Source organism: Oncorhynchus masou, chromosome 6 (genome assembly GCF_036934945.1).
Source record: "Oncorhynchus masou masou isolate Uvic2021 chromosome 6, UVic_Omas_1.1, whole genome shotgun sequence".
NCBI lineage: Eukaryota > Metazoa > Chordata > Actinopteri > Salmoniformes > Salmonidae > Oncorhynchus > Oncorhynchus masou.
Window position 1 is genome coordinate 76,598,014 of NC_088217.1, and position 24,213 is coordinate 76,622,226.

Below are 24,213 nucleotides of genomic sequence, written 5' to 3' on the forward strand. Positions count from 1 at the left end.
GGCCTCCACAATCACTCGGGGATGAGTTGGACCGCAGAGTGAAGAAAAAGCAGCCAACAAGTGCTCAGCATATGTGTGAAGTCCAAGATGTTTGGAAAAGCATTCCTCATGAAGCTGGTTGAGAGAATGCCAAGAGTTTGCAAAGCTGTCATCAAAACAAAAGGGTGGCTACTTAGAAGAATCTAAAATATATCATATATTTTGATTTGGTTACTACATGATTGTGTCCAAAATTTTGACTGGTACTGTAAGTAACATACAGTGTGGAAACAAATGTAGGTAACACTTTACTTCTTGAAGATCTGACTTTAAACTGCTTATTATCATTACATCATTTAGTTTATGTAGGCCTATGTTATAGGCAGTTTATAACCTTATCTATGCATAAAGTGTTACCCAGTTAATGGATCATCAGTAAAGAGTGAGCGGTGCCCATCACCATTCACAAGTTGCCCCTAACCTCAGATCTAGGATCAGATAACCTTACCCCAATTCCAAACATTAACCATAAGGGGGATGAAGGTATATCAGATCCTGGATCAGTGGATGGAGGAAAATTCTACCTAGTCCACCCAGTGGCAAGAAGGGAGGGCAAAAAAAGCAAACCAGCTCTCCCACCATTCCCTAGTGTGTGTGTGTCTGTGTTCCTGAAGCATTAGCCAAGCGCAATTGTGCAACCCTGGTGGAGGTGAGACAAAAAAAAGAGAACGAGAGAAGAGGTAGAGAGAGGACTAGGAACAGAGAAAGAGGAGAACGGGAGAGGAGGTAGAGAGAGGACTAGGAACAGAGAAAGAGGAGAACGGGAGAGGAGGTAGAGAGAGAACTAGGAACAGAGAAAGAGGAGAACGGGAGAGGAGGTCGAGAGAGGACTAGGAACAGAGAAAGAGAACGGGAGAGGAGGTAGAGAGAGGACTAGGAACAGAGAAAGAGAACGGGAGAGGAGGTAGAGAGAGGACTAGGAACAGAGAAAGAACAGGAGGTAAAGAGGAACAGAGAAAGAGAACGGGAGAGGAGGTAGAGAGAGGACTAGGAACAGAGAAAGAGGAGAACGGGAGAGGAGGTAGAGAGAGGACTAGGAACAGAGAAAGAGGAGAACGGGAGAGGAGGTAGAGAGAGGACTAGAACAGAGAAAGAGGAGAACGGGAGAGGAGGTAGAGAGAGGCCTAGGAACAGAGAAAGAGGAGAATGGGAGAGGAGGTAGAGAGAGGACTAGAACAGAGAAAGAGAACGGGAGAGGAGGTAGAGAGAGGACTAGAACAGAGAAAGAGGAGAACGGGAGAGGAGGTAGGGAGAGGACTAGGAACAGAGAAAGAGAACGGGAGAGGAGAGGAGGTAGGGAGAGGACTAGGAACAGAGAAAGAGAACGGGAGAGGAGAGGAGGTAGGGAGAGGACTAGGAACAGAGGAAGAGGAGCAGATGAGAATAAAAAAGGGAAGAAGATGGAGGGATACAGAAGGCACCTCTGATGGCGGGATTCCTTTGCTGGGTGAACGACAGGAGTGTGTCCTCCGAGTAGTTCTGACTGGAGTGTGTGTGAGAGAGTGTGTGTGAGTGTGTGTGAGAGTGTGTGTGTCAAGGTTTCTTCCTTCCGTTTCTCTTTGCCACTGTCCTCCTAGGTTGTCTTTTAGGTTTTGTTAAGTGTTCTTCTGTGTTAAACATTTCAAGTAGAAGTAAAGGTAAGTAATGTAAATGTTAGACTGTCTGATAAAGTTACATTATGTACCAGGAACTGATTCAGACCAGGTGAGACTTGTTCTAAGTCAGTGATCTTAATCAATGATTTAACATCCAGGGAAAAGGCAACCAGCAGTACTATGGTCTTCGAGGCCTAGATTTGCATAGTCCTGTCTTTGAATTAAACAGATTGGTTTTTTTTTCCGTTTTGCCAGAAGTGAATGTATGTGATTTAATTTGTGATGAAACGCCCTCCTGCTGTAGCATGGGGTACTGCAGTCCACAGAGACCAAGAGCCAATCAGAGCCCTGCAGGACCCCAGGCCCGAAATAACATCCTTCACTGGGAGAGAGAGAGAGGACGACCTCCTTTCCTCTGCCAGGATGAACAGAGGGGAGGAGAGGAGAAAGAGGGTGACCCATTTTAAAAAGACGGGCGCCAGAATGTAGGACTTTGGACTCACGAGGATGTGTGTGAGTGTATGAGTGGAGGAGGTTGGGTGTGTGTGAGAGAGAGAGAGAGAGATCAATGGTGGAGATCAAGCCTACAATAAAACACAGCTCTGTCCACTGCTGATTGAAGAGTTCAATGATAGTTATGGAACAACCAGAGCGTATGACATGCGAGATGTACACGCACACATCGCTATGCCCTGTCCAAATACTGATAAATGTATCCTTCCTTAATTTAAAGTAACCACTAATTAATGACATGACTGGATTGGTGAAAGCTTAAAGTGGGACCCTAACTTTCACCGATGCTCTCATGCCAAAGCGGTGATTACTTTGAGAAAAGGAGGATGCATTTTAAGAAGTAATGGAGCAGGGCCAAGGGATGATTCACTGGTTAACATGACTGCACAAGGGCACTGATGCTGATGCTAGCATCCCCTTCCTGAATAGTGCATTTGCTAGGCTAATGTTAGCACCTTAGCCTCTTCTACTTGAAAAGGATGCTTTTTCTAAGCTGACGTTAGTTGCGCCACCTGACTGATGCTTTTGCTAGGCTCATGTTAGCACGTTAGCATTGTCTACCTGAAAATTATGTATTTGCTAGGCTAATGTTAGCAACTCCACCTGACTATGACGTGTCTGCTAGGCTAAAGTTAGCACGCTAGCATTGTCTACCTGAAAATGATGCTTGACAAGTCGAAGGGGTACTCTATGATGCCGGTGGTGGGGATTCGCACCCTCAGAACATCTTGCTGTGTGGGCAGATAGTTGTTGTCTGAGATACGGTCCAGATCAGTTAGATAGCTACAAACCGAGGGAGAAAGAAAGAGAGACAGAAAGAGACAGACCACAGTCATATAAAGCACGGTAGACAGTAAGCATTACCGCCACACCCCCCTACCAATCCAGAGAAGGTGGATCAGTCCAGTGTGACTTGGGCGACCGTACCAAGTCTAGAACAGTAGTGTTGGTCCATATTAGGCTTCTACCACCACCCCGAGCCCCATACACAGACCCACTCACCCCCCAAAGCAACTCTGAGAACGGCCGTTTCAGGTCTTTACCTTCACAATAAAAGGCTTTAGTTTAGTTGTAGCCATTTTTGCATCAACACAACAAGCCATTTTGATGCTATTTCGCATAATTTCTAGTTTGAGGTTCTGCAACGATTGCATAACAGTTGGGTTGTCCTGAGTGGGCCCAGTCTCAGAGAGGTGCTGTGTGGGGACCTGGGTGTGTGTGTGTGTCAGTGTGTTGCAGGACAGTGACATAGTGAGGACGTCGGTGGCAGCAGCAGAGGCAGAGAAGGAGCAGTCCCTCGCTGCAGTACCGTGACGGTACCTGAAGATGCAGTTCTCCAGGTCAAACGGGTACTCTATGATTCCCGTGGTGGGGACCCGGACACGAAGCACATCCTGCTGAGTAGGAACATATCCCTCCGCGGTGACGCGGTCTATATCACTAAGGTAACTGCAGACACACACAGACACACAGTCTATCACTAAAGTAACTGGATGGCTGCACATACACACCAAAATGCTGACCAGACTGCTCGTTTGTGCGCCATCACGTGCTTGTTGATTTTGTCCATCCACACCAGACGCGATTAGGACACGCAGGTTGAAATATCAAAACGAACTATGAACTAACTATATTAATTTGGGCACAGGTCGATAAGCATTACAGTGCCTTGCGAAAGTATTCGGCCCCCTTGAACTTTGCGACCTTTTGCCACATTTCAGGCTTCAAACATAAAGATATAAAACTGTATTTTTTTGTGAAGAATCAACAACAAGTGGAACACAATCATGAAGTGGAACGACATTTTTGGATATTTCAAACTTTTTTAACAAATCAAAAACTGAAAAATTGGGCGTGCAAAATTATTCAGCACCTTTACTTTCAGTGCAGCAAACTCTCTCCAGAAGTTCAGTGAGGATTTCTGAATGATCCAATGTTGACCTAAATGACTAATGATGATAAATACAATCCACCTGTGTGTAATCAAGTCTCCGTATAAATGCACCTGCACTGTGATAGTCTCAGAGGTCCGTTAAAAGCGCAGAGAGCATCATGAAGAACAAGGAACACACCAGGCAGGTCCGAGATACTGCTGTGAAGAAGTTTAAAGCCGGATTTGGATACAAAAAGCTTTAAACATCCCAAGCTTTAAACATCCCAAGGAGCACTGTGCAAGCGATAATATTGAAATGGAAGGAGTATCAGACCACTGCAAATCTACCAAGACCTGGCCGTCCCTCTAAACTTTCAGCTCATACAAGGAGAAGACTGATCAGAGATGCAGCCAAGAGGCCCATGATCACTCTGGATGAACTGCAGAGATCTACAGCCGAGGTGGGAGACTCTGTCCATAGGACAACAATCAGTCGTATATTGCACAAATCTGGCCTTTATGGAATAGTGGCAAGAAGAAGCCATTTCTTAAAGATATCCATAAAGTGTCGTTTAAAGTTTGCCACAAGCCACCTGGGAGACACATCAAACATGTGGAAGAAGGTGCTCTGGTCAGATGAAACCAAAATTGAACTTTTTGGCAACAATGCAAAACGTTATGTTTGGCGTAAAAGCAACACAGCTCATCACCCATCCCCACTGTCAAACATGGTGGTGGCAGCATCATGGTTTGGGCCTGCTTTTCTTCAGCAGGGACAGGGAAGATGGTTAAAATTGATGGGAAGATGGATGGAGCCAAATACAGGACCATTCTGGAACCTGATGGAGTCTGCAAAAGACCTGAGACTGGAATGGAGATTTGTCTTCCAACAAGATAATGATCCAAAACATAAAGAAAAATCTACAATGGAATGGTTCAAAAATAAACATATCCAGGTGTTAGAATGGCCAAGTCAAAGTCCAGACCTGAATCCAATCGAGAATCTGTGGAAAGAACTGAAAACTGCTGTTCACAAATGCTCTCCATCCAGCCTCACTGAGCTCGAGCTGTTTTGCAAGGAGGAATGGGAAAACAATTCAGTCTCTCAATGTGCAAAACTGAGAGACATACCCCAAGCGACTTACAGCTGTAATCGCAGCAAAAGGTGGCGCTACAAAGTATTAACTTAAGGGGGCTGAATAATTTTGCACGCCCAATTTTTCAGTTTTTGATTTGTTAAAAAAGTTTGAAATATCCAATAAATGTCGTTCCACTTCATGATTGTGTCCCACTTGTTGTTGATTCTTCACAAAAAAATACAGTTTATATCTTTATGTTTGAAGCCTGAAATGTGGCAAAAGGTCGCAAAGTTCAAGGAGGCCGAATACTTTCGCAAGGCACTGTATATAAACATTGGGTTGTTATTTGACCTGAAATGCACAAGGTCCTCTACTCCAACAATGATTCCACAGATAAAAGGGTAAACAGAGTTTGATTCTGATAATCTCTCCTCCTTCAAGTTTCTTCTTCTCCTTTGATTTTATATGACGGTTGGCAACCAACTTTAAAGGTGCATTACCACCACCAACTGGACTGTGGACCTCAGTTCATCCTTCAATCGCCCACGTGGGTATATGCTCCTAAAAACCAATGAGGAGCTGGGAGAGGCGGGTCTTGCAGCGCGTCAAGCGTCACAAATAGAACCAAGTTCTATTTTAGCGCCTGGCCAAGCAGATGCTCGTTGACGCCCGCAAGCAGTGTGGGTGCAATCATTGAATAACATGTACAGTCGTTGCCAAAAGTTTTGAGAATGACACAAATATTAATTTCCAAAGTTTGCTGCTTCAGTGTCTTTAGATATTTTTGTCAGATGTTACTATGGAAAACTGAAGTACAAGCATTTCATAAGTCACAAAGGCTTTTATTGACAATTACATGAGGTTGATGCAGAGAGCCAATATTTGCAGTGTTGACCCTTTCTTTTTCAAGACCTCTGCAATCCGCCCTGGCATTGCTGTCAATTAACTTCTGGGCCACATCCTGACTGATGGCAGCCCATTCTTGCATAATTAATGCTTGGACTTTGTCAGAATGTGTGGGTTTGTGTTTGTCCACCCGCCTCTTGAGGATTGACCACAAGTTCTCAATGGGATTAAGGTCTGGGGAGTATCCTGGCCATGGACCGAAAATACAGATATTTTGTTCCCCGAGCCACTTAGTTATCACTTTTGTCTTATGGCAAGGTGCTCCATCATGCTGGAAAAGTCATTGTTCGTCACCAAACTATTCCTGGATGGTTGGGAGAAGTTGCTCTCTGAGGATGCGTTGGAACCATTCTTTATTCATGGCTGTGTTCTTAGGCGAAATTGTGAGTGAGCCCACTCCCTTGGCTGAGAAGCAACCCCACACATGGTCTCAGGATGCTTTACTGTTGGCATGACACAGGACTGATGGTAGCGCTCACCTTGTCTTCTCCGGACAAGCTTTTTTCCCCAGATGCCCCAAACAATCGGAAAGGGGATTCAGAGAAAATGACTTTACCCCAGTCTTCAGCAGGCCAATCCCTGTACCTTTTGCAGAATATCAGTCTGTCCCTGATGTTTTTCCTGGAGAGAATTGGCTTCTTTGATGCCCTTCTTGACACCAGGCCATCCTCCAAAAGTCTTCACCTCACTGTGCGTGCAGATGCACTCACACCTGCCTGCTGCCATTCCTGAGCAAGCTCTGTACTGGTGGTGCCCCGATCCCACAGCTGAATCAACTTTAGGAGACTGTCCTGGTGCTTGTTGGACTCTTGGGCACCCTGAAACCTTCTTCACAACAATTGAACCACTCTCCTTGAAGTTCTTGATGATCCGATAAATGGTTGATTTAGGTGCAATCTTACAGGCAGCAATATCCTTGCCTGTGAAGCCCTTTTTGTGCAAAGCAATGAGGATGGCACGTGTTTCCTTGCAGGTAACCATGGTTGACAGAGGAAGAACAATGATTCCAAGCACCATCCTCCTTTTGAAACTTCCAGTCTGTTATTCAAACTCAATCAGCATGACCTGATCTCCAGCTTTGTCCTCGTCAACATTCACACCTGTGTTAACGAGAGAATCACTGACATGTCAGCTGGTCCTTTTGTGGCAAGGCTGAAATGCAGTGGAATTTTTTTGGGGGGGGATTCAGTTCATTTGCATGGCAAAGAGGGACTTTGCAATTAATTGCAATTCATCTGATCACTCTTCATAACATTCTGGAGTATATGCAAATTGCCATCATACAAACTGAGGCAGCAGACTTTGTGAAAATGTATATTTGTGTCATTCTCAAAACTTTTGGCCACGACTGTATGTGTACATTTATTTTGCAATGCTTGCAACGTGAGCACTGTGGTCAGCATGTAACGCACACACACACACACACACACACACACACACACACACACACACACACACACACACACACACACACACACACACACACACACACACACACACACACACACACACACACACACACACACACACACAGGGCAGAAGAGACTGATTAGCTGTAATATAACAGGGTTTTTGACAGGGGGCAGCGTTGGGAGCGATTCTTCAGCCCTGGTCCTGGAGATGCCCTGGGGTGTGCAGGCGTTCGTTTTCCATCCCAGTCCAACTCAAACACCCCCATTTCAGCTTATCAAGGTCCTCACGTCCAATTAGCTGGGTGTCAGCAGAGATGGTGTCCTCTCATAACATTATCAGGCAATCAACCATGAATCAAAGATCAACATTACGCTCGCACACACACGATTCACTATATTCTAAGGTTTGACTTGACTTAAATGTCAGCAATAGATTGTGTAAATGGTAAATGTGTGTGTAGTAGTCATTTTATTGAAGAACAAGTACTGGAGAATTATTTCCAGAACCTTTAGAAGGTAAAGCAATGGTGTAAGTTCAATATTAGCTTTCAATTAGCTGAGTGTGAGGGGTGGAGAGAGGAGTGTATGAACTGTAGTGTGTGTGTGTGTGTGTGTGTGTGTGTGTGTGTGTGTGTAGTGCATTCAGAAAGTATTCAGACCCATTGATTTTTTCCACATTTTGTTACGTTCCAGCCTTATTCTCAAATGGGAAAAAAATCCTCAATCAAATCTACACACAACACCCCATAATGACAAAGTGAAAACCGGCTTTAAAAAAAACAGAAATACCTTATTTACATAAGTATTCAGACCCTTTGCTATGAGACTCAAAATTGAGCTCAGGAAAGTGTCGAGGCACAGATCTGGGGAAGGGTACCAACAAATGTCTGCAGCATTGAAGGTCCAAGAACACAGCGGCCTACATCATTCTTAAATGGAAGAAGTTTGGAACCACCAACTCTTCCTAGAGCTGGCCGCCTGGCCAAACTGAGTAATCGGGGAAGAAGAGCCTTGGTCAGGGAGTTGACCAAGAACCCAATGGTCACTCTGACAGAGCTATAGAGTTCCTCTGTGGAGATGGGAGAACCTTCCAGAAGGACACCATCTCTGAGGCACTCCACCAATCAGGCCTGTATGTTAAAGTGGCCAGACGGAAGCCACTCCTAAGTAAAAAGGCACATGACAGCCCGCATGGAGTTTGCCAAAAGGCACCTAAAGGACTCTGACCATGAGAAACAAGATTCTCTGGTCTGATGAAACCAAGATTGAACACTTTGGCCTATATGCCAAGCTTCACATCTGGAGGAAACCAGGTACTGCTCATCACCTGGCCAATACCATACATACAGTGAAGCATGGTGGTGGCAGCATCATGCTGTGGGGATGTTTTTATGCGGCAGGGACTAGTAAGGATCAAGGGAAAGATGAACGGAGCAAAGTACAGAGAGATCCTCCAGTGTTAATCTGCAAAATTGTAATTATTTGCCTACCTCCTCATGCCTTTTGCACACAATGTATATAGACTCTTTTTTTTCCTACTGTGTTATTGACTTGTTTATTGTTTACTCCATGTGTAACTCTGTTGTCTGTTCACACTGCTATGCTTTATCTTGGCGAGGTCGCAGTTGCAAATGAGAACTTGTTCTCAAATAGCCTACCTGGTTAAATAAAGGTGAAATAAAAAAAAATCTTTAAAAAAAATCCTTGAAGAAAACCTGCTCCAGAGCGCTCAGGACCTCAGACTGGGGCAAAGGTTCACCTTCCAACAGGATAAAGACCCTAAGCACAGAGCCAAGAGTGTCCCGAAGACACATAGGATTGGCTTCGGGACAAATCTCAATGTCCTTGAGTGGCCCAGCCAGAGCCCGGACATGAACCTGATTGAACATCTCTGGAGAGACCTGAAAATATCTGTGCAGCGACGCTCCCCATCCAACCTGACAGAGCTAGAAAGGATCTGCAGAAAAGAATGGGGAGGAACTCCAAATACAGGTATACATTTGTATTTTAAAATAAGGCTGTAACGTAACTATACGTGGAAAAAGTGAAGGGGTCTGAATACTTTCCAAAAGCACTGTGTGTGTGTGTGTGTGTGTGTGTGTGTGTGTGTGTGTGTGTGTGTGTGTACGTGCGTGCGTGCGAGCTAGTCTCTCACTCTATTTCTATCCATCAGCTCTCTAGAGTGGTGGAAACCGGTCGAGAGGCACTACATTGAACCACACACACACACACACACAAAAACCCACGCGCAAAATGCTTTAACCCCAACACACGCATCCAAGTGCGCTCACACCCACCCCTCCCCGACCCAAACAACCTCTTACACACAGAGACACACCAGGACATACTATTTAGTGGAGTCTGATAGCTGGTATTCCCTGCGTCTGTCGTAGGCCTCCTGTATCCCAGGATCGGCCCACAGGGTCTTGATGGCGCTGATGTAGGGCTGGTCGAAACCACAGATCTTCTCTATGTCCACCTCCTTCACTAGCATGGCATTAGACTGGGGAGGGAGGGGAGAAACAGACAGAGAGACAGAAAGAAAGAGAGAGAGGAAGGAAGGAAGAGTGAGAGACTGTGGATGCGTTCTGACCAAGCTAATTCTGGTTGTGTGTGTAGAAGGTATTTTTTTGTGGTTGTGTTAGTACATCCTACCCGGTTCTGTTCATATTTGAAGGGGATCTTGAGGTTCTCTGTGGCTTTGATCATAGACTGCATGGAGGTGAAGATGTTCTGGTACACCAGCCTGATGAAACCCCTCTTGTCCTCCTCTGTGTAGCCCGCCCCGTGGATGATCCTCATCTGCTTGATGAATGTACTCTTCCCACTCTCTCCTGTACCTGGTCACATACATAGAACAACCACTGTTAGCACCACTCTCTCCTGTACCTGGTCACAAACATAGAACATCCACTGTTAGCACCACTCTCTCCTGTACCTGGTCACACACATAGAACAACCACTGTTAGCACCACTCTCTCCTGTACCTGGTCACACACATAGAACAACCACTGTTAGCACCACTCTCTCCTGTACCTGGTCACACACATAGAACAACCACTGTTAGCACCACTCTCTCCTGTACCTGGTCATATAGAACAACCACTGTTAGAACTGGAACACCCACTGTTAGCACCGCTCTCTCCTGTACCTGGTCACACACATAGAACAACCACTGTTAGCACCACTCTCTCCTGTACTGGAACATCCACTGTTAGCACCATTCTCTCCTGTACCTGAACAACCACTGTTAGCACCACTCTCTCCTGTACCGGACACACACATAGAACAACCACTGTTAGCACCACTCTCTCCTGTACCTGGTCACACACATAGAACAACCACTGTTAGCACCACTCTCTCCTGTACCGGACACACACACAGAACAACCACTGTTAGCACCACTCTCCTGTACCTGAACAACCACTGTTAGCACCACTCTCTCCTGTACCGGACACACACATAGAACAACCACTGTTAGCACCACTCTCTCCTGTACCTGGTCACACACACATAGAACAACCACTGTTAGCACCACTCTCTACTGTACCGGGTCACATACACACAGAACAACCACTGTTAGCACCACTCTCTCCTGTACCTGAACACACACACAGAACAACCACTGTTAGCACCACTCTCTCCTGTACCTGAACAACCACTGTTAGCACCACTCTCTCCTGTACCTGAACAACCACTGTTAGCACCACTCTCTCCTGTACCTGAACACCCACTGTTAGCACCACTCTCTCCTGTACCTGGTCACACACACACATAACAACCACTGTTAGCACCACTCTCTCCTGTACCTGGTCACACACACATAGAACACACACTGTTAGCACCACTCTCTCCTTTACCTGGTCACACACACACACAGAACACACACTGTTAGCACCACTCTCTCCTGTACCTGAACACACACTGTTAGGACCACTCTCTCCTGTACCTGGTCACACACATAGAACACCCACTGTTAGCACCACTCTCTCCTGTACCTGGTCACACACACACAGAACAACCACTGTTAGCACCACTCTCTCCTGTACCTGGTCACACACACATAGAACAACCACTGTTAGCACCACTCTCTCCTGTACCTGAACACCCACTGTTAGCACCACTCTCTCCTGTACCTGAACACACACTGTTAGCACCACTCTCTCCTGTACCTGGACACACACTGTTAGCACCACTCTCTCCTGTACCTGGACACACACTGTTAGCACCACTCTCTCCTGTACCTGAACACCCACTGTTAGCACCACTCTCCTGTCCTGTACCCACTGTTACCTGAACACCACTCTCTCCTGTACCTGAACACCCACTGTTAGCACCACTCTCGCCTGTACCTGAATACCCACTGTTAGCACCACTCTCTCCTGTACCTGAACACCCACTGTTAGAACTGTAAACCCACTGTTAGCACCACTCTCTCCTGTACCTGGACACCCACTGTTAGCACCACCCTCTCCTGTACCTGAACACACACTGTTAGCACCACTCTCTCCTGTACCTGGACACACACTGTTAGCACCACTGTCCCCTGTACCTGAACACCTACTGTTAGCACCACTCTCTCCTGAACCTGAACACACACTGTTAGCACCACTCTCTCCTGTACCTGGAACACACACTGTTAGAACCAACCACTGTTAGCACCACTCTCTCCTGTACCTGAACACCTGGTACCTGAACACCCACTGTTAGCACCACTCTCTCCTGTACCTGAATACCACTGTTAGCACCACTCTCTCCTGTACCTGAACACCCACTGTTAGCACCACTCTCTCCTGTACCTGAACACCCACTGTTAGCACCACTCTCTCCTATACCTGAATACCCACTGTTAGCACCACTCTCTCCTGTACCTGTACACCGACTGTTAGCACCACTCTCTCCTGTACCTGAACACCTACTGTTAGCACCACTCTCTCCTGTACCTGAACACACACTGTTAGCACCACTCTCTCCTGTACCTGAATACCCACTGTTAGCACCACTCTCTCCTGTACCTGAACACACACTGTTAGCACCACTCTCTCCTGTACCTGAACACCCACTGTTAGGACCACTCTCTCCTATACCTGGACACACACTGTTAGGACCACTCTCTCCTATACCTGAACACCCACTGTTAGGACCACTCTCTCCTGCACCTGAACACACACTGTTAGGAACTCCTGTACCTGAACACACACTGTTAGCACCACTCTCTCCTGTACCTGGACACACACTGTTAGGACCACTCTCTCCTATACCTGGACACACACTGTTAGGACCACTCTCTCCTGTACCTGGACACACACTGTTAGGACCACTCTCTCCTGAACTGGACACACACTGTTAGGACCACTCTCTCCTGTACCTGGACACACACTGTTAGCACCACTCTCTCCTGTACCTGGACACACACTAGAACACACCACTGTTAGCACCACTCTCTCCTGTACCTGGACACACACTGTTAGGAACCTGAACACCACTGTTAGCACCACTCTCTCCTGTACCTGAACACCCACTGTTAGGACCACTCTCTCCTGTACCTGAACACCGACTGTTAGCACCACTCTCTCCTGTACCTGAACACACATAGAACACCCACTGTTAGCACCACTCTCTCCTGTACCTGAACACACACCACTCTCTCCTGGACACACACACCACTCTCTCCTGTACCTGAACACCCACTGTTAGCACCACTCTCTCCTGTACCTGAACACACACTGTTAGCACCACTCTCTCCTGTACCTGAACACCACTGTTAGCACCACTCTCTCCTATACCTGAACACCCACTGTTAGGACCACTCTCTCCTATACCTGAACACCCACTGTTAGGACCACTCTCTCCTGTAGAACACCACTGTTAGCACCACTCTCTCCTGTACCTGGACACACACTGTTAGCACCACTCTCTCCTGTACCTGGACACACACTGTTAGGACCACTCTCTCCTATACCTGAACACCCACTGTTAGCACCACTCTCTCCTGTACCTGAACACCCACTGTTAGCACCACTCTCTCCTGTACCTGAACACCCACTGTTAGCACCACTCTCTCCTGTACCTGAACACCCACTGTTAGCACCACTCTCTCCTGTACCTGAACACACACTGTTAGCACCACTCTCTCCTGTACCTGAACACACTGTTAGCACCACTCTCTCCTGTACCTGAACACCCACTGTTAAGACCACTCTCTCCTGTACCTGAACACCCACTGTTAGCACCACTCTCTCCTGTCCCTGAACACACACTGTTAGCACCACTCTCTCCTGTACCTGGACACACACTGTTAGCACCACTCTCTCCTGTACCTGAACACACACTGTTAGCACCACTCTCTCCTGTACCTGGACACACACTGTTACACCACTCTCTCCTGTACCCGAACACCCACTGTTAGCACCACTCTCTCCTGTACCTGAACACACATAGAACACCCACTGTTAGCACCACTCTCTCCTGTACCTGAACACACACTGTTAGGACCACTCTCTCCTGTACCTGAACACACACTGTTGAGCACCACTCTCTCCTGTACCTGAACACCCACTGTTAGCACCACTCTCTCCTGTACCTGTTAGCACCACTCTCTCCTGTACCTGGACACACACAGCACCACACTGTTAGCACCACTCTCTCCTGTCCCTGAACACACAACCACTCTCTCCTGTACCTGGACACACACTGTTAGCACCACTCTCTCCTGTACCTGAACACACACTGTAGCACCACTCTCTCCTGTACCTGGACACACACTGTTAGCACCACTCTCTCCTGTACCCGAACACCCACTGTTAGCACCACTCTCTCCTGTACCTGAACACACATAGAACACCCACTGTTAGCACCACTCTCTCCTGTACCTGAACACACACTGTTAGCACCACTCTCTCCTGTACCTGGACACACACTGTTAGGACCACTCTCTCCTGTACCTGAACACCCACTGTTAGCACCACTCTCTCCTGTACCTGAACACCCACTGTTAAGACCACTCTCTCCTGTACCTGAACACCCACTGTTAGCACCACTCTCTCCTGTCCCTACACTGTTAGCACCACTCTCTCCTGTACCTGGACACACACTGTTAGCACCACTCTCTCCTGTACCTGAACACCTGTTAGAACCTGGACACACACTGTTAGCACCACTCTCTCCTGTACCTGTTAGCACCACTCTCTCCTGTACCTGAACACACATAGAACACCCACTGTTAGCACCACTCTCTCCTGTACCTGAACACCCACTGTTAGGACCACTCTCTCCTGTACCTGAACACACACTGTTAGCACCACTCTCCTGTACCTGAACACCCACTGTTAGCACCACTCTCTCCTGTACCTGGACACACACTGTTAGGACCACTCTCTCCTGTACCTGAACACCCACTGTTAGCACCACTCTCTCCTGTACCTGAACACACACTGTTAGCACCACTCTCTCCTGTAACTGGACACACACTGTTAGCACCACTCTCTCCTGTACCTGGACACACACTGTTAGCACCACTCTCTCCTGTACCTGGACACACACTGTTAGGACCACTCTCTCCTATACCTGAACACCCACTGTTAGCACCACTCTCTCCTGTACCTGAACACCCACTGTTAGCACCACTCCTCTCCTGTACCTGAACACCCACTGAATACCCACTGTTAGCACCCCTCTCTCCTATACCTGAATACCCACTGTTAGCACCACTCTCTCCTGTACCTGTAAACCCACTGTTAGCACCACTCTCTCCTGTACCTGGACACACACTGTTAGCACCACTCTCTCCTACCCGAACACCCCTAGCACCACTCTCTCCTGTACCTGACATAGAACACCCACTGTTAGCACCACTGTCCTCCTGTACCTGTACCTGAACACACACTGTTAGCACCACTCTCTCCTGTACCTGGACACACACTGTTAGCACCACTCTCTCCTGTACCTGGACACACACTGTTAGCACCACTCTCTCCTGTACCTGAACACCCACTGTTAGCACCAGTCCCTGAACACCACTAGCACCACTCTCCTGTACCTGGACACACACTGTTAGCACCACTCTCTCCTGTACCTGAACAGCACCACTCTCTCCTGTACCTGAACACACACTGTTGCACCACTCTCTCCTGTAGAACACCACTGTTAGCACCACTCTCCTGTACCTGGACACACACTGAACACACCCACTGTTAGCACCACTCTCTCCTGTACCTGAACACACATAGAACACCCACTGTTAGCACCACTCTCTCCTGTACCTCCTGTACCTGGACACACACTGTTAGCACCACTCTCTCCTGTACCTGGACACACACTGTTAGCACCACTCTCTCCCACACTGTTAGCACCACTCTCTCCTGTACCCGGACACACACTGTTAGCACCACTCTCTCCTGTACCGAACACCCACTGTTAGCACCACTCTCTCCTGTACCTGAACACACATAGAACACCCACTGTTAGCACCACTCTCTCCTGTACCTGAACACACACTGTTAGCACCACTCTCTCCTGTACCTAGGACCACTCTCTCCTGTACCTGAACTCCCACTGTTAGCACCACTCTCTCCTGTACCTGAACACACACTGTTACCACCACTATCTCCTGTACCTGGACACACACTGTTAGCACCACTCTCTCCTGTACCTGGACACACACTGTTAGCACCACTCTCTCCTGTACCTGGACACACACTGTTAGGACCACTCTCTCCTATACCTGAACACCCACTGTTAGCACCACTCTCTCCTGTACCTGAACAACTGTTAGCACCACTCTCTCCTGTACCTCAACACCCACTGTTAGCACCACTCTCTCCTGTACCTGAACACCTACTGTTAGCACCACTCTCTCCTGTACCTGAACACCCACTGTTAGCACCACTCTCTCCTGTACCTGAACACCCACTGTTAGCACCACTCTCTCCTGTACCTGAACACCCACTGTTAAGACCACTCTCTCCTGTACCTGAACACCCACTGTTCTCTCCTGTCCCTGAACACACACTGTTAGCACCACTCTCTCCTGTACCTGGACACACACTGTTAGCACCACTCTCTCCTGTACCTGAACACACACTGTTAGCACCACTCTCCTGTACCTGGACACACACTGTTAGCACCACTCTCTCCTGTACCCGAACACCCACTGTTAGCACCACTCTCTCCTGTACCTGAACACACATAGAACACCCACTGTTAGCACCACTCTCTCCTGTACCTGAACACCCACTGTTAGGACCACTCTCTCCTGTACCTGAACACACACTGTTAGCACCACTCTCTCCTGTACCTGAACACCCACTGTTAGCACCACTCTCTCCTGTACCTGGACACACACTGTTAGGACCACTCTCTCCTGTACCTGAACACCCACTGTTAGCACCACTCTCTCCTGTACCTGAACACACACTGTTAGCACCACTCTCTCCTGTACCTGGACACACACTGTTAGCACCACTCTCTCCTGTACCTGGACACACACTGTTAGCACCACTCTCTCCTGTACCTGGACACACACTGTTAGGACCACTCTCTCCTATACCTGAACACCCACTGTTAGCACCACTCTCTCCTGTACCTGAACACCCACTGTTAGCACCACTCTCTCCTGTACCTGAACACCCACTGTTAGCACCACTCTCTCCTGTACCTGAACACCCACTGTTAGCACCACTCTCTCCTGTACCTGAACACCCACTGTTAGCACCACTCTTCCTGTACCTGAACACCCACTGTTAGCACCACTCTCTCCTGTACCTGAACACCCACTGTTAAGACCACTCTCTCCTGTACCTGAACACCCACTGTTAGCACCACTCTCTCCTGTACCTGAACACCCACTGTTAGCACCACTCTCTCCTGTACCTGAACACCCACTGTTAGCACCACTCTCTCCTGTACCTGAATACCCACTGTTAGCACCCCTCTCTCCTATACCTGAATACCCACTGTTAGCACCACTCTCTCCTGTACCTGTAAACCCACTGTTAGCACCACTCTCTCCTGTACCTGGACACACACTGTTAGCACCACTCTCTCCTGTACCCGAACACCCACTGTTAGCACCACTCTCTCCTGTACCTGAACACACATAGAACACACACTGTTAGCACCACTCTCTCCTGTACCTGAACACACACTGTTAGGACCACTCTCTCCTGTACCTGAACACACACTGTTAGCACCACTCTCTCCTGTACCTGGACACACACTGTTAGCACCACTCTCTCCTGTACCTGGACACACACTGTTAGCACCACTCTCTCCTGTACCTGAACACCCACTGTTAGCACCACTCTCTCCTGTACCTGAACACACACTGTTAGCACCACTCTCTCCTGTACCTGAACACACACTGTTAGCACCACTCTCTCCTGTACCTGAACACACACTGTTAGCACCACTCTCTCCTGTACCTGGACACACACTGTTAGCACCACTCTCTCCTGTACCCGAACACCCACTGTTAGCACCACTCTCTCCTGTACCTGAACACACATAGAACACCCACTGTTAGCACCACTCTCTCCTGTACCTGAACACACACTGTTAGGACCACTCTCTCCTGTACCTGAACACACACTGTTAGCACCACTCTCTCCTGTACCTGGACACACACTGTTAGCACCACTCTCTCCTGTCCCTGAACACACACTGTTAGCACCACTCTCTCCTGTACCTGAACACACACTGTTAGCACCACTCTCTCCTGTACCTGGACACACACTGTTAGCACCACTCTCTCCTGTACCCGAACACCCACTGTTAGCACCACTCTCTCCTGTACCTGAACACACATAGAACACCCACTGTTAGCACCACTCTCTCCTGTACCTGAACACCCACTGTTAAGACCACTCTCTCCTGTACCTGAACACCCACTGTTAGCACCACTCTCTCCTGTCCCTGAACACACACTGTTAGCACCACTCTCTCCTGTACCTGGACACACACTGTTAGCACCACTCTCTCCTGTACCTGAACACACACTGTTAGCACCACTCTCTCCTGTACCTGGACACAACTGTTAGCACCACTCTCTCCTGTACCCGAACACCCACTGTTAGCACCACTCTCTCCTGTACCTGAACACACATAGAACACCCACTGTTAGCACCACTCTCTCCTGTACCTGAACACCCACTGTTAGGACCACTCTCTCCTGTACCTGAACACACACTGTTAGCACCACTCTCTCCTGTACCTGAACACCCACTGTTAGCACCACTCTCTCCTGTACCTGGACACACACTGTTAGGACCACTCTCTCCTGTACCTGAACACCCACTGTTAGCACCACTCTCTCCTGTACCTGAACACACACTGTTAGCACCACTCTCTCCTGTAACTGGACACACACTGTTAGCACCACTCTCTCCTGTACCTGGACACACACTGTTAGCACCACTCTCTCCTGTACCTGGACACACACTGTTAGGACCACTCTCTCCTATACCTGAACACCCACTGTTAGCACCACTCTCTCCTGTACCTGAACACCCACTGTTAGCACCACTCTCTCCTGTACCTGAACACCCACTGTTAAGACCACTCTCTCCTGTAACTGAACACCCACTGTTAGCACCACTCTCTCCTGTCCCTGAACACCCACTGTTAGCACCACTCTCTCCTGTACCTGAACAACCACTGTTAGCACCACTCTCTCCTGTACCAGAATACCCACTGTTAGCACCCCTCTCTCCTATACCTGAATACCCACTGTTAGCACCACTCTCTCCTGTACCTGTAAACCCACTGTTAGCACCACTCTCTCCTGTACCTGAACACCCACTGTTAGCACCACTCTCTCCTGTACCTGGACACCCACTGTTAGCACCACTCTCTCCTGTACCTGAACACACATAGAACACCCACTGTTAGCACCACTCTCTCCTGTACCTGAACACACACTGTTAGGACCACTCTCTCCTGTACCTGAACACACACTGTTAGCACCACTCTCTCCTGTACCTGGACACACACTGTTAGCACCACTCTCTCCTGTACCTGGACACACACTGTTAGCACCACTCTCTCCTGTACCTGAACACCCACTGTTAGCACCACTCTCTCTGTCCCTGAACACACACTGTTAGCACCACTCTCTCCTGTACCTGGACACACACTGTTAGCACCACTCTCTCCTGTCCCTGAACACACACTGTTAGCACCACTCTCTCCTGTACCTGAACACACACTGTTAGCACCACTCTCTCCTGTACCTGAACACACACTGTTAGCACCACTCTCTCCTGTACCTGGACACACACTGTTAGCACCACTCTCTCCTGAGAACACCCACTGTTAGCACCACTCTCTCCTGTACCTGAACACACATAGAACACCCACTGTTAGCACCACTCTCTCCTGTACCTGAACACACACTGTTAGACCACTCTCTCCTGTACCTGAACACACACTGTTAGCACCACTCTCTCCTGTACCTGGACACACACTGTTAGCACCACTCTCTCCTGTACCTGGACACACACTGTTAGCACCACTCTCTCCTGTACCTGAACACACACTGTTAGCACCACTCTCTCCTGTACCCGGACACACACTGACATAGCACCACTCTCTCCTGTACCCGAACACCCACTGTTAGCACCACTCTCTCCTGTACCTGAACACACATAGAACACCCACTGTTAGCACCACTCTCTCCTGTACCTGAACACACACTGTTAGCACCACTCTCTCCTGTACCTGGACACACACTGTTAGACCACTCTCTCCTGTACCTGAACTCCCACTGTTAGCACCACTCTCTCCTGTACCTGAACACACACTGTTACCACCACTATCTCCTGTACCTGGACACACACTGTTAGCACCACTCTCTCCTGTACCTGGACACACACTGAGCTCTCCTGTACCTGGCTCCTATAGAACACCCACTGTTAGCACCACTCTCTCCTGTACCTGAACACCCACTGTTAGCACCACTCTCTCCTGTACCTCAACACCCACTGTTAGCACCACTCTCTCCTGTACCTGAACACCTACTGTTAGCACCACTCTCTCCTGTACCTGAACACCCACTGTTAGCACCACTCTCTCCTGTACCTGAACACCCACTGTTAGCACCACTCTCTCCTGTACCTGAACACCCACTGTTAAGACCACTCTCTCCTGTACCTGAACACCCACTGTTAGCACCACTCTCTCCTGTCCCTGAACACACACTGTTAGCACCACTCTCTCCTGTACCTGGACACACACTGTTAGCACCACTCTCTCCTGTACCTGAACACACACTGTTAGCACCACTCTCTCCTGTACCTGGACACACACTGTTAGCACCACTCTCTCCTGTACCCGAACACCCACTGTTAGCACCACTCTCTCCTGTACCTGAACACACATAGAACACCCACTGTTAGCACCACTCTCTCCTGTACCTGAACACCCACTGTTAGGACCACTCTCTCCTGTACCTGAACACACACTGTTAGCACCACTCTCTCCTGTACCTGAACACCCACTGTTAGCACCACTCTCTCCTGTACCTGGACACACACTGTTAGGACACTCTCTCCTGTACCTGAACACCCACTGTTAGCACCACTCTCTCCTGTACCTGAACACACACTGTTAGCACCACTCTCTCCTGTACCTGGACACACACTGTTAGCACCACTCTCTCCTGTACCTGGACACACACTGTTAGCACCACTCTCTCCTGTACCTGGACACACACTGTTAGGACCACTCTCTCCTATACCTGAACACCCACTGTTAGCACCACTCTCTCCTGTACCTGAACACCCACTGTTAGCACCACTCTCTCCTGTACCTGAACACCCACTGTTAGCACCACTCTCTCCTGTACCTGAACACCCAGTTAGGACCACTCTCTCCTGGAACACCCACTGTTAGCACCACTCTCTCCTGTACCTGAACACCCACTGTTAGCACCACTCTCTCCTGTACCTGAACACCCACTGTTAAGACCACTCTCTCCTGTACCTGAACACCCACTGTTAGCACCACTCTCTCCTGTCCCTGAACACACACTGTTAGCACCACTCTCTCCTGTACCTGGACACACACTGTTAGCACCACTCTCTCCTGTACCTGAATACCCACTGTTAGCACCCCTCTCTCCTATACCTGAATACCCACTGTTAGCATCACTCTCTCCTGTACCTGTAAACCCACTGTTAGCACCACTCTCTCCTGTACCTGGACACACACTGTTAGCACCACTCTCTCCTGTACCCGAACACCCACTGTTAGCACCACTCTCTCCTGTACCTGAACACACATAGAACACCCACTGTTAGCACCACTCTCTCCTGTACCTGAACACACACTGTTAGGACCACTCTCTCCTGTACCTGAACACACACTGTTAGCACCACTCTCTCCTGTACCTGGACACACACTGTTAGCACCACTCTCTCCTGTACCTGGACACACACTGTTAGCCACTCTCTCCTGTACCTGAACACCCACTGTTAGCACCACTCTCTCCTGTACCTGAACACACACTGTTAGCACCACTCTCTCCTGTACCTGAACACACACTGTTAGCACCACTCTCTCCTGTACCTGAACACACACTGTTAGCACCACTCTCTCCTGTACCTGGACACACACTGTTAGCACCACTCTCTCCTGTACCTGGACACACACTGTTAGCACCACTCTCTCCTGTACCGAACACCCACTGTTAGCACCACTCTCTCCTGTACCTGAACACACATAGAACACCCACTGTTAGCACCACTCTCTCCTGTACCTGAACACACACTGTTAGGACCACTCTCTCCTGTACCTGAACACCACTGTTAGCACCACTCTCTCCTGTACCTGGACACACACTGTTAGCACCACTCTCTCCTGTCCCTGAACACACACTGTTAGCACCACTCTCTCCTGTACCTGAACACACACTGTTAGCACCACTCTCTCCTGTACCTGGACACACACTGTTAGCACCACTCTCTCCTGTAGAACACCCACTGTTAGCACCACTCTCTCCTGTACCTGAACACACATAGAACACCCACTGTTAGCACCACTCTCTCCTGTACCTGAACACACACTGTTAGGACCACTCTCTCCTGTACCTGAACACACACTGTTAGCACCACTCTCTCCTGTACCTGGACACACACTGTTAGCACCACTCTCTCCTGTACCTGGCGAGCACCACTCTCTCCTGTACCTGAACACCCACTGTTAGCACCACTCTCTCCTGTACCTGAACACCCACTGTTAGCACCACTCTCTCCTGTACCTGAACACCCACTGTTAGCACCACTCTCTCCTGTACCTGGACACCCACTGTTAGCACCACTCTCTCCTGTACCTGAACACCCACTGTTAGCACCAGTACCTGGACACACACTGTTAGCACCACTCTCTCCGTACCTGAACACCCACTGTTAGCACCACTCTCTCCTGTACCTGAACACCCACTGTTAGCACCACTCTCTCCTGTACCTGAACAACCACTGTTAGCACCACTCTCTCCTGTACCTGAACACCCACTGTTAGCACCACTCTCTCTGTACCTGAATACAGCACCACTCTCTCCTGTACCTGAACACACACTGTTAGCACCACTCTCTCCTGTACCTGGACACACACACCTACATTGAGCTCTAGAAGTACTTGTTTTGACTCACATTGGATTTGAAATGACACAATGACTACTAGGTCAAAGTGCAGACTGTCAACTTTGAGGGTATTTTCATCCATATTGTGTGTTTAGAAATTACAACTATTTTTGTACATAGTCCCCCCCCCATTTTAGGGGACCAAAAATATTGGGACAAATTCACCTGTGTATTAAAGTAGTCAACATTTTTGCATTTGGTCCCATAACCCTAGAATGCAGCGATTACATGAAGCTTGTGACTGTACAAATGTGTTTGATGCATTTGTTGTTTGTTTTGGTTGTGTTTCAGATGATTCACCATTCATTTTTATTGGGCACAAAATAATGTATTGTGTCATTTTAGAGTCACTTTTTCAGAAAATAATGTTTCTTACACTTCTACATTAAATGTGGATGCTACCATGATTACTGATAGTCCTGAATGAATAATGATAAGTGAGAAAGTTAGAGGCAGAAATATCATACCCCCCTAAAACATGCTAATCTCCCCTGTTATTGTAATGGTGAGAGATTAGCATGTTTTAGGGGGGTATGATATTTCTGCCTCTAACTTTCTCACTTATCATTATTCATTCAGGACTATCAGTAATCATGGTAGCATCCACATTTAATGTAGAAGTGTAAGAAACATTATTTTCTAAAATAGTGACTCTAAAATGACACATTTTGTACCATTAATTTCTATTTGGCACAAAATAATCCGAAACACAAACCAAACAAACAGCAAATGCATCCGACACCCTGTGCTGTGCAACAGGTGAGCTAATTTAGCTGGATAGGTGTGTAAATGCTATTCATAAAATAACATTTAAAAAGTGTGTAAATTACATCACACCTTCAATACATCACTGGAGAGGATAGTATACAAAGCCAGACAGAGTGAGACAGCGAGCGAGCCAGTGAGACAGCGAGCGAGCCAGAGAGCGAGCGGGCGAGCCAGAGAGACAGCGAGCCAGAGAGCGAGACAGAGAGCGAGCAAGACAGAGAGCGAGCAAGACAGAGAGCGAGCAAGACAGAGCGAGCGGGCGAGACGGAGAGCGAGCCAGAGAGCGAGCCAGAGAGCAGTGAGCGACAGAGAGACAGCGAGCAGAGCCAGAGAGCAGACAGAGCCAGAGAGACAGAGCGAGACAGAGAGCGAGCGGGCGAGACAGAGAGCGAG

The 24,213-nt window shown here is 48.3% G+C and overlaps 1 protein-coding gene across 2 annotated transcripts in view; it reads right to left on the minus strand.

Moving 5' to 3' along the window:
• LOC135542674 (guanine nucleotide-binding protein subunit alpha-11-like) overlaps positions 1-24,213 on the minus strand; it is a 52,843-nt gene that overhangs the window by 6,865 nt on the left and 21,765 nt on the right. Inside the window, exons 2-4 of one of the 2 annotated variants that reach the window (XM_064969796.1) lie at positions 10,073-10,257; positions 9,766-9,920; positions 2,802-2,930 (exon numbers count right to left, since the gene is read on the minus strand). In XM_064969796.1, coding sequence (XP_064825868.1) covers positions 2,802-2,930; positions 9,766-9,920; positions 10,073-10,257 — 469 coding nt within the window. Of the gene's footprint in view, positions 1-2,801; positions 2,931-3,467; positions 3,597-9,765; positions 9,921-10,072; positions 10,258-24,213 lie in introns of both variants that reach the window. The other variant, XM_064969797.1, reaches the window with a different exon arrangement.